Source organism: Protomyctophum parallelum, assembly GCF_964188405.1.
Source record: "Protomyctophum parallelum genome assembly, chromosome: 21".
NCBI classification, from domain to species: domain Eukaryota; kingdom Metazoa; phylum Chordata; class Actinopteri; order Myctophiformes; family Myctophidae; genus Protomyctophum; species Protomyctophum parallelum.
In genome coordinates this window covers 8,247,312-8,259,533 of record NC_139713.1, presented here as the reverse complement: position 1 = coordinate 8,259,533, position 12,222 = coordinate 8,247,312, and the positions used below count along the sequence as shown (strand labels likewise).

The 12,222-nt window shown below is 43.9% G+C and overlaps 1 protein-coding gene across 1 annotated transcript in view; it reads left to right on the top strand.

Moving 5' to 3' along the window:
- Nucleotides 1–12,222, top strand: part of fnbp1b (formin binding protein 1b) — a gene marked incomplete at its 3' end in the record, with an annotated part of 109,571 nt that overhangs the window by 87,400 nt on the left and 9,949 nt on the right. The window contains exon 10 of the mRNA XM_083793074.1: nt 1,388–1,582. Coding sequence (XP_083649200.1) covers nt 1,388–1,582 — 195 coding nt within the window. The remainder of the gene's footprint in view (nt 1–1,387; nt 1,583–12,222) is intronic.

Genomic DNA, 12,222 nt, shown 5'->3' with positions numbered 1-12,222 from the left:
ACGTTTGTCGATTAATCGAAAATAATGGAGAAGTTTAGTTTATTCTAATGCATGATTTAGAGATGGAGATGGTGTGTGAGTGAGTGCTTGCCTGAGACAGAGTGCGAATGAAGGAATCAATCAATGGCAAATCAAAGGAAGTAATTGTGTATGATTGCTTTTGTAATCCCAAGATTACCACACAACGGTACCACTGCTTTAGTAACATAAAGTAAGTTACATATTGCATGGGAGGGATTAGGAGCACCGAAATGATTTAATTGAATGATGAATAGTATACACGGGCAGGTGCCACAGACAACCACACGCACGCGCACACACACACACACACACAAACACACACACACACACACACACACACACACACACACACACACACACGTCGGTTGACTATTTCTTCAGCGTCACTTTAAAATGAGATTTTCTTTCCCCACGGATTTATCAAAACGATCTCATTGCCTTCTTAAGTCCCCGAGGCACAGACGTATATAAACTCCTCAGTGAATAGAAAATAGTAGTAATTGTCGGAGCCTTCGTTGACACTGGTGTGCACTCCTTTCTTTGATTCAAGGAAAAAGGGTTTCTGAATCCCTTATCGCCCGGGCCGGGCCGGGCCGTGCATGCTCACCACGAGGCCTATCAGAACTAATCACAGCACCAAAACCCACTAGCTTATTAACTGGGCAGTTTCTTCTTTCTTTTTTCTCCAGAAAGAAAAAAAAAAGGGCAATTAGGTGTGTGATGATGATGACCTAACTTTCGGGGCTGCTAGCCGGAACATCCCGCGGGATGTGCGTGATTTTCTAGTCCAAGAGCTTTGCATGTGATGAAGAGGTTGGAGGAATAACAAGGATTCCTGCTCAGGGATGGTTGCATGTGCTTAATGCGATCCTTGTTCGCTTCGTCGCAGCCTCGCTTGCTTTAATACCCCCCTAACAGCTTCCTGTACTTACTTACTCACTCCTTCTCTGGTTGACATGTCGTTGTTATAATTGTTGTTTTGACCACGTTTTTTTTTTTTTTTTTTTTTACATTTTCGTTTTATGTTTGATTGACAAGTCAGAAATTGCATAACAAACAACTCAAACAACTGGATTCAATATGTCACTAGTCACGGTTTTGTCCTTCTCGTGTTTCCGTTTTGTGTTAATTTTAACATTTTGTTGGCGGCTTATTTATTTCGTTTTGTGTTCCCCTCCTCCTCCTCCTCTTTCTTCTTCTTTCTTCGTCTTGTTTTTGTTCGATTCTCGCCTCCCCCTCCCCCCCCCCCAACCCCCCACCACCCCCCAAAAATTCCTCCCCTCTCTCTCTCTCTCTCAATCTCTCTCTCTCTCTCTCTCTCTCTCTCTCTCTCTCTCCCGTCGACGGCTCCTTGTCTTACCGGTAGCTTATGTCCCTGTTAACGTCCCCCCACCAGCCCCCCCCTGCCCCCCCACCGGCCCAGACCCCGCCCTCACCCTCTGCTGTTCCCACCGACCCCCTCCCGTCTCCCAAGCAGCACAAGGAGCCCCTCTCGCACCGGCTCAACGACTTCATGACGTCCAAGCCCAAAATGCATTGCCTCCGGAGCCTGAGGCGCGGGGTAAGTCGTGTTGTGATGCTGTGTTGTTGTTGTTTATGTTGTTGTTGTTGTTGTTGTGGCTCGTGTTTGTTTTGCATGGTCCCTCCCGCCTCTCCTCTCCTCTCCCTTGTCAGAGCTTCTTCCTACTTGCACCGCTGTATGGGATAGGGTCAGTAAGGGGTCCCCAAAACGTCTCCATCATGCCAAGGAAGGACCACCGCAAAGCAAAGTGACCATGTTTACCCTGCAGGGTAACTGGACTAAGCTCAAGAACTGGTTTACAGCCAGGCCCTGCTCATAGAACATTCCATGGTAGGGGTTCAATGCCTTGCTCAAGGGCACTTCAGCGGTGGTAATTTTAACGTGCCGGTCCGGGGATACGAACTAGCGACCTTTCGATATCAAGACCGCTCCGCAAACCGTTCGGCCACCACGCCCACCCACCCCCCCCCCAAAATAGCCATAACCGCTCGCTGACTGTGCCCCCCCCCCACCCCTGATTCATTTGCAACCCCTGATGGATTCATATTAAAAATTAAAAAGCCAAAAATAGACGATCTAAAAGATACCAGATGTCACGACATGGTGTGTCGTGACATTGTAGATTGGCTATTTTTGGATAGTTAGTTAGATAATAATGACCAGCTCCAAATAGCTCAAAAAAGAAGGTGTTTTAAATAAATAAAACACTGTTAGTGGAGCAGAGCTGACTTTATTTTATCTTTGTCCAGCACCAGCGGGGAACTGGGGTGTGACAACCCTCTTTTTTTAAGCCAGCTCAAAATAGGAACACCGGGTTGAAAGTAGATGAAGTGGCACAATAATCTTTGTGTGTGTGTGTGTGTGTGTGTGTGTGTGTGTGTGTGTGTGTGTGTGTGTGTGTGTGTGTGTGTGTGTGTGTGTGTGTGTGTGTGTGTGTGTGTGACTGTGTGACTGTGTGACTGTGTGTGTGTGTGTGTGTGTGTGTGTGTGTGTGTGTGTGTGTGTGTGTGTGTGTGTGTGTGTGTGTGTGTGTGTGTGTGTGTGTGTGTGTGTGTGTGTGTCCTGTGTCCTGTGTCCTGTGTGGGTCCACGTCTTCCAGTGTCTTCCAATGTTCATGGTGGGTGGTAGTCCGGTCCTAAGCTACAGTATGTTACATGCTACAGTATGTTACATGCTACAGTATGTTACATGCTACAGTATGTTACATGCTACAGTATGTTACATGCTACAGTATGTTACATGTTACAGTATGTTACATGTTACAGTATGTTACATGCTACAGTATGTTACATGCTACAGTATGTTACATGCTACAGTATGTTACATGCTACAGTATGTTACATGCTACAGTATGTTACATGCTACAGTATGTTACATGCTACAGTATGTTACATGCTACAGTATGTTACATGTTACAGTATGTTACATGCTACAGTATGTTACATGTTACAGTATGTTACATGCTACAGTATGTTACATGCTACAGTATGTTACATGCTACAGTATGTTACATGCTACAGTATGTTACATGCTACAGTATGTTACATGTTACAGTATGTTACATGCTACAGTATGTTACATGTTACAGTATGTTACATGCTACAGTATGTTACATGCTACAGTATGTTACATGCTACAGTATGTTACATGCTACAGTATGTTACATGCTACAGTATGTTACATGCTACAGTATGTTACATGTTACAGTATGTTACATGCTACAGTATGTTACATGCTACAGTATGTTACATGCTACAGTATGTTACATGCTACAGTATGTTACATGCTACAGTATGTTACATGCTACAGTATGTTACATGTTACAGTATGTTACATGCTACAGTATGTTACATGCTACAGTATGTTACATGCTACAGTATGTTACATGCTACAGTATGTTACATGCTACAGTATGTTACATGCTACAGTATGTTACATGTTACAGTATGTTACATGCTACAGTATGTTACATGCTACAGTATGTTCTGATGTTTTACTTCGCCAGTAAAAGTAGCATCTGATGATGATCGGAGTAGAAGTATAAAGTGTCGGGTAATGTGACCTCAGTCAGAATTGTACTTGAGAACAAGTACTTGGGTAAATATACTGTATTTACTTACTTTCCACCAAATGGCTAGCTAAATAGAAAGGAATTATAAAGCTAATATCCTGAATCCTGAATCCTTATTGAGGGACAAAGTCTGGGACAAAACATGCTTCCTCCAGTTAACACCATCGAAAAGAAAATGATAAATAACAATAACAGCCTCCTATATGCCCTCACCCATACAGTGCTCTGCCAACCTGCTTCTAAAGCATTCTTCCATATCAAGACATAGTTCTGTAACTTCATGGTCCGTGTCTGTCTCAGCAACGCCACTCCACTCTCTGTCCTCTCATCATCCTCCATGTTTAACACTGCAGTCCTCATAACGACAGTGGCACGGGGGTCCACTCTCTCTACCCCCCCCCCCCCCCCCCCCCCTCCAGTCCACAGAAGACATCAAGGTACCCCAACAGTCTCATAGCGGCGGCTGGCACAGATTATGGCTTGTGCCAAGTGTGCATGTGCACAGCTAGGGCCCCTGAGCTAATGGAGGCTAATTGGATTCAGATTGTCCTAAAGGTCCCGCTTCCAACAAGCTATGACGCAGATTGGACTTCCAGAGATAATGGCCAAAACGTCTTGAAAACGGCCTATTTTCGATTGAATTTTGGGGGCCTTTGCGATTTTGTGCACACGTCCTATTTTCACTCGATTCCATGAGCCGTGGTGTGGAGATGGTGGTCGCTCTCGGAGAGCTCCTCGGCCTCGGCCGTCTTTTCTCTGTGGCAAAATTATGTAATCTTTTCACATGACATTTATTATATAGAAGAATGTACAACATGACAACAACACGCATAGTGCGTATACGTTGGTATAAAGTATACGTTAGTGGTAGTGTAAAAAAAAAAACGTGTTAATTCATCCATGGTTAAGTCCGACTGTCCTGGAGCATACAAATGAAACCAAAAAAGGACCCTTTCATGTCTGTAACTCGGAGAGTTACATTTACACTCCGGATGGAGTGAGACAGTGTACAAAATAATTTAGAGGCTCTTGAAGGGTAGCTTCACCCAAAGGTATACTGTACATGTATTGTAGACTTCACTTTTACCATTACAACAGAGGGTATGCTCATGCATAAAGTGAATGGAAAATTGAGTGGCAAATAAAAGTGAGTGACGAAGTGAGTTTAACATCGTTTAATGCAATCAGATAGGACTTTTCTGATTGGATGTATGGGCCGTCAAGGCCAGAAAGTCGTTTTTTGCCACTTAGTAGGTGTTCCCTCATAACTTCCGGGTATGATGATGATGATGTCACGTACATACCCTCTGTAAGGCCCCCATATGTCTGCTGCCAGACCACTTGATTGCCAAAAGGCAAGGCATGGTTCCCAAAAATCATTCCAGTGTGACTGGAGAGTATACAGGTATATAAACGTACAAAAGTGCAACATTTGCCCGAGTCAGACTTTGTAAACCGCTTTAGTAAATAAAGGATCTGTTTTGGAATTAAAAAGACTTTTGGCTGATAACAAACATTATGGAAAGGCAGCATCTAGAAACCAGCATCACATGGTGGTGCACTGTGTTTTCGCTGTTTATTTATTTTATTCTAAAAATAAAATAAAAACTCGTTCCATGTGGTTAATGGATTAATGGCGAGGGAGGTTCTGGCAGGTCACCGAATGCGGGTCACCATACAGCCCAGGTCCAGATCACTCTGACCTCAGGATGGGCAGCGGCTATTCATGTCTTCCTTCCCAACAAATAATAGTTTATACACTTGAGCAGCGTTTGCTCCTAGTAAAAACATGTCTATACGTCTGAACAAGCAGAGGAACAATACAGCAGAGGAGCACAGTGTGTGGAGTACGTTGCGCAGGAAATGAAATGGAAGGTCACCTGAAAGAGGAGAGGAAGTGTGTCATTACTTTTTTTTTTTTCAGCAGTTGAGCAGATCTACAGCAGGAAGGGCCCGTTTCTGTGAGAGGAAGTGCTGAAACAGCTCTAAAGAAATAGAGATAAAACGTGTCGTGGCAGAAATTAGACTCATTGTTTTTGACTGGTTGCTTGAAAAAAATACTTTTGAACTTACTGTCTGTAATACTAGTTTATTTACAGGGAAAACAATATTACAAAAACCACAAAGGCTCAAAAGAATACTTTTGAGCTCTACTCAGACAACAATGCTGATTTGCAGAGGGTTCCTGTATTGCAGCAAGAGAAAGAAAAATCAGACCTGACTGTACTGTACTGTACTGTACTGTACTGTACTGTACTGTACTGTACTGTACTGTACTGTACTGTACTGTACTGTACTGTACTGTACTGTACTGTACTGTACTGTACTGTACTGTACTGTACACGTGTATGTGTGCGTGTGTGCGTGTGCGGCTGCAGTGACAACAGTGACACTTGGCGGTCAACAAACGCTATTTCCGTACTCGGACAGACATACAGACGGTACTCGAACATAAGGACACACATTGCTGTCTATAGGAGTGGCTAGCACGACTCAAAAAAGATGAAAAAGAGAGAGAGAGAGAGAAAGAGAGAAAGTAAAATGTCTTCAAAGAAGAAAGAGAGAAATAAATAAGAGGATATGTTTGTCTTGCTTAGACCCATTGCAGCCATATTGCCATGCTCATTCATCGCTCAGGCGAAGGAAAAAATAGCTCGTTTAAATTCCTTTGCACCTCTTTTCACATCCCATACAGTTACCACCTTGGTATCTATATTATTATGTTTCATCATGTATATAAATGTTGTTGTGAGTTCGATTACTGTGGTGTTTGTCGTTGTTTTCTCTATGGATTAAATCAACTTTATTATACAGTACATAGACAAACAGATGAAACAGGAAACTTAGATGCTCGTATGAAGTAAAATGCTGTTTTAGGAGAACTAACCTTTGTGGCCGCTTGAACTTTCTATGGCAATAGCATTCAACAGGATGAAGATCCAGAGGTTTTAACCACACCTGCCTGTATGTAAAAACAGTTCTACACAAACGTTTTCCGCTCTACCTAAAAATCGGTCGATTGTCATAGAAATTAATGTGGAGGAAAAAAACAAGATTTGATGTCATGAATTTATGGATTTTTATTTATTTTTACTGTCCTTACATCCTTGTACAGTACATGTTGTCAGATTCCAATCTGGATACAAAACGTAGTTTTGAGGCTTCTAAATGTGGAGTGGCATTATGGAGGATGAGAGAGTGATTCAGAATAATAGATCATTACAAGCTAGTTTGTCAACAGTCCTCATGCGTGCAATGCTTTATTTTTCCCTCAAGACTTCACATCTTGAAAACGGGACTTGTCAGCATAACACGTTTGAGGCCAAACCACCTAAATCCTATATATAATGTGCTTTCTTATGAGTTATAGATCAGTCATTTGCTGAATGTTCACGTATTATGACGTGGCCAGAATTGGGATATAGGATTAGGATTCAATGTGGTTAAAGACCATTCCCTTAAGTTTTTGTATGTTTATAGGATTCAATGTGGTTAAAGACCATTCTGACCTGAGATCAGATTCATACGAGGTTTCCACTGGACACACGCTGGTCTGACGAACCCATTCTGACATGAGATCAGATTCTAAAAAATGTCAGTCGTTCTTCGATTTTTCTAAAATAGCAGACCTACAAGCTCGTAGCGCGCCACTCGGTGGCACGCTATGAGCTTGTAGATCTGCTATTTTTCAATAGCTAAAGCATAACATGATGCTGACACCAAAATGGGTGCCCGGTCAGAATGGGTTAAAGACCATTCCCTTAAGTCTTTGTATGTTTATAGGATTCAATGTGGTTAAAGACCATTCCCTTAAGTCTTTATGAAAAACACAACTTGTTATGAGGAAGGACAGTTTGTTCATTGTGAACATCCTGGCTGCTAGATTGGTCCAATCTGAAGTTACAAATGTTTTCGTCATATACCGGTACGCGTTATTCTTTCAAAAGCACAGCTTGCTGACAGACAATAAGGGGCATATCTCCGGTGCCGTTCAAACTCAAAGTGTGCTTTTCTTTTTGGTTTCTTACTGGTTTCAGTGGGGCGGATCACATGGTTGGTTAGCGTGGTATGGGATGATTTTTTTTATTAGTAAAAAAATCATATATAAGGGACCAGGGGGACCTGTGCCGATGCAGTTCAGTGCTGCCCGTTTGGGGTTTTCACTCTGGCACTGTGTGTGTGTGTGTGTGTGTGTGTGTGTGTGTGTGTGTGTGTGTGTGTGTGTGTGTGTGTGTGTGTGTGTGCGTGTGTGCGTGTGTGCGTGCGCACGTGCATGCGTGCGTGTGTGTGTGAAGGTGTAACAATAGAAGCATTTACTGTAGGATAGCACTGCGGTTGGTTTTGCTCTGAGCCAGTGGTTCTCAACCTGTGGGTCGTGACCCCCACAGGGTTTTGGCAGGGTCCCCAGATGACAGTGAAGTGCCAATTTAAGGACTTTTAAGACATTTTGTGTGTGTGTGTGTGTGTGTGTGTGTTCTCTCTGATGACCGTTGCAGCAGCCGTCTCCTCGTTCACTCATTTATCACAAAGAGCTCATGAAGAGGACTCTCGGGCGACCTACGTATGCTTTCGAGGCCAGGCAATATGTTGTAAGTGTGTGTGTGATGATGGATGGATGGATGTGTGTGGGTGTTCGTGTGTGTGTGTGTGTGTGTGTGTGTGTGTGTGTGTGTGTGTGTGTGTGTGTGTGTGTGTGTGTGTGTGTGTGTGCGTGTGTGTGTGCGTGTGCATCTGTTAGCGCTGTAACTATTGATCATTTTGTTTCCGACTTTTTCTATCAATTGCTTTTTCGATGAATCGAATAATCTTCATAATTTTTTTCATGTTTTATGTATCAACGAATCCACATGAAAATCTTAAAAAAGTTGTCTTGTGACAAAATGGGTTGACATTATTAATCATTTAAGCACTATTTTATATTATATAAGTGCCCTCTAAATTGGTAGTTCTTACACTTTCATGATTTTTCAAAAATAATGTTCTAAAACAGCAGAAATACAAGCTTGCAGTGCGGCTACGGTTTCTCAATTCGAGTCCAATTAGCTGTTACACTCTAGCATATATGTCCACGTGTGTGTGTGTGTGTGTGTGTGCGTGTGTGTGTGCGCGTGCGTGTGCGACCGACCGACTGAGCGAAGATGAAGAGCCTATGTGTGATTGGTTGGTTAAGGCCATGTGCAGCACAGACACTAGACTCATTAATGACAATGCTAGTAGAGAGACTGACAAAACAATTTATCTTTTGACACGCTTGTGTCTCTCTCTCTCTCTCTCGGTCGCCCCATCCATCCATCCATCGCTTTCTTTATGGCCGGGCCGGCCGGGGGAATCACTGAGAGCTTTTTATATTCTCTCCCCACAAAGGAGGCTAGTGTCTGTGACTGTGCTCTGCGCGCGTCACATGGCCGTGACACACACAGCAAGCAGTCAAATGATCAGAGGGAGAGACGATGACATCATCATCATCCGCCATCACCACACATACAGTACATGTCCAGGGACGTGCAGAGAGTGTTAGAGAGAGAGGCAGGGGCTGAAATCCCGTTATAAGAGGGCACTTTTGGACAGAAATTGCGAAAATAGCAGATCTACAAGCTCACAACGCATTGCGCTGCGACACGTTGAGAGCTTGTAGATCAGCTATTTTCGCACCCTTTAGCTAGTGTTCTGGAAAGGGCAGTTGTTTTACAGACGGGGTAAAAGGGGCAGGGGGCTGAAGCCCCCCTGTGTGCACGTCCCTGTACATGTCAGCTCCGCGGCTTATTGCCCTCTCCCTCCGCGTTGCGTCCCCCCCCCCACACACCAACCTGCTGCTGCCTGGACGACGCTCTCTGCTGCTGAGCTGCTTTACGGGAAGGGAGGGGAGGGGAGAGAGGGGAGGGGAGGGGAGGGGGGGGATATTCACAAAGTGTCACAAGCACCCCCCGGGGGACCTGGTGGTGGTGGGACCGCACGCGGAAAAATCCATTTAACTCTGACACCTGATTCACACCAGCAGCCTTCAGCGACTCATTTCTAATCGCACTATTCCATGAATGACGGGTCGAGGTCAAGGTCAGGGCCCAATTATTCACAAAAGCAAGGAAGAGCTGGAACTGATTCTCCGTGTAACCCCCCCCCCCCCCCCCCCCCAAAAGAAATTGGCAGCCTCCAAAAAAAGAAAAGGTTAGAAGAGAAAGCAAAGAGATTAAAAAAAACAAGGATTCTCAATTTCTCAGTTTTATAAAATGCCGAAAAGGTGATCGGTTGTTAAAATATTCAATACGTGCACGGATAAAAGCACTGACCGAGTCAGTCAATCTCCGATTTAACCCATTCTGACCGGGCACCCATTTTGGTGTTGGCATCATGTTATGCTTTAGCTATTGAAAAATAGCAGATCTACAAGCTCATATCGCGCCACCGAGTGGCGCGATACGAGCTTGTAGGTCTGCTATTTTTTGAAAAATCGAAGAACGACTGACATTTTTAGAATCTGATCTCAGGTCAGAATGGGTTAATCAGACCAGTGTGTGTCCAGCGGAAACCTCGTATGAATCTGATCTCAGGTCAGAATGAGTTAACCCTAAGATAAAGAAAATCACACACGTAGGGAGTGCGGGACGCGGCGAGGGCAGCATTTATATCAGCCAGATGATGTCTTTTATACGTTACCCTAAACAAACATTAAAATCAATAGACTTGGCTGGCACAATTAAATTACAGGCAGCGCCCCCTCAAAAAGAGGCAGAGCCAGTGCCAACCAACCCAGCACTGCCAGGGACGTTGTGCATGCATAAAGCAGCATGAGGCAGCCTCGTAAATGAGCGGTGAGCGGTGATTCAGAGAGAGAGAGCTGTGCTGCTCATCAAGCCCAGCACAGACACAGCCCAGCAGCCCAGCACACAGACAGGGGCCTGTCTCTGGCATATACACCAGGGGTATATATAGGCATCCGTATAGGCACGGGGAGGCATGCTGCTGTAGGTGTGAGTGGTTTTCTTTTCAAATTAAATATTCAAAACAAGCTTACCGTAGTATAATTAATGCCACTCACATCTACAAATTACATCCTGCACATAATTCTACATTGATTCAAACTGATAATTCTGACTGGTTTATTGCTCTTACTGGGTTATTGAGTCTAATGACCGTACAGTACAGTACAGTACAGTACAGTACAGTACAGTACAGTACAGTACAGTACAGTACAGTACAGTACAGTACAGTACAGTACAGTACAGTACAGTACAGTACAGTACAGTACAGTACAGTACAGTACAGGTTATAAAGGATAAAGGTTGATATGTATATCTTATGGACATATCAATTGGAAATATTAGATTTTGATGTGGTGTCATGATTAAACTTAAATGTTTATGGCACACTGACTGACTGTCAAACAATGAAACAGATGAAAACATGAGACTTGATGTGTCAAGAAGGTTGCCGACCCCTGCTATACATTTTAGGTAAGAAACAGGCCATGGGTTGCTCAATCTTTAATTAATTAAATCCAAATGGTGTAAAACTTTGTTATCATTATCCGCGGCACTTCCATCGAGCTGTCTTGTTTCTGTCTATCTCAAGCGGTGTGAAGTGTGTATGCTTATATATATATATATAGTACACGCATTCTTCAGGCAACGGCCATCTCTGCTCTTCCTCTTTGCAGTCAAAAAACTAAGCTATAAATGGACAACACCCCTCCACATTCTGTTGTCGACAATAGCGATTATATCATCTGTAATGTATTACAAATTGTTAATGCAACAATCCTTTAATATACAACTCTGGTGCTCTGGTGTTAGCTGAGCTCTTCCAGTGTCTCGGTATCATCCTGGCTGCAGTGATAAGACCTGCATGTTGTGCCTTATTGGTGCAGCCGGAAACATTGAACGTTCCTCAACCTTGCTTCTCTGCTTATTGCTGCGCCTCCGCCTCTCGCTGCGCTGGGAGACTGTGCTGCTGGTCGCCCTTCTCCACAGACCACCAGACCCCGCTTTGACCCTCATGACGTGAGCCAAATACCGCTGCTGGTGTGAATTCAGCGTAGGAATATAATATGGTTTTTTTAACGGTGCCAGTAGCATTATATGTGGAACTATACTCTGCGCCGGTCCCCCGGTCCTCCTCCTCCTCTTGACTGGCAGGCCAGTTGGTAACATCAGGAGGGGCGCTTGTAATACTTTGAATGTTTGGTTTAACTCTCAATACAGAATTCACCCCTCGAGGGCTTTCTGTGTGTGCTGCTGCTGCCGGTGTCCCATACATAGTCCTGTGATCTGTCTATAGCTGTATATCTCTGTCTGTCTGGGAGATCATAAAAGATTTACACAATAAGAGTCCAAATAAGATGGAACGCCATCATGCCAGGGGGTGGAGGTAGGCTATGTTCTGTCTAAATTGAACTGAAGTCAGTATTGCACTGAGACATCATGGGCTCATTAGAAGATAATTGCCGCGTGAGATTCCCAGTAGAGATGAGCATGACGTAAACCGAGAGTGAGACACGCCGTTCTTCTTAATTCTTGGAAACCATTTTGAGCTAGATTCATTATTTGTGGTATGACAGTGTCGCATCACGACATAGCCAGATATAGCCGACCTATAAGCTCACGATGCACTG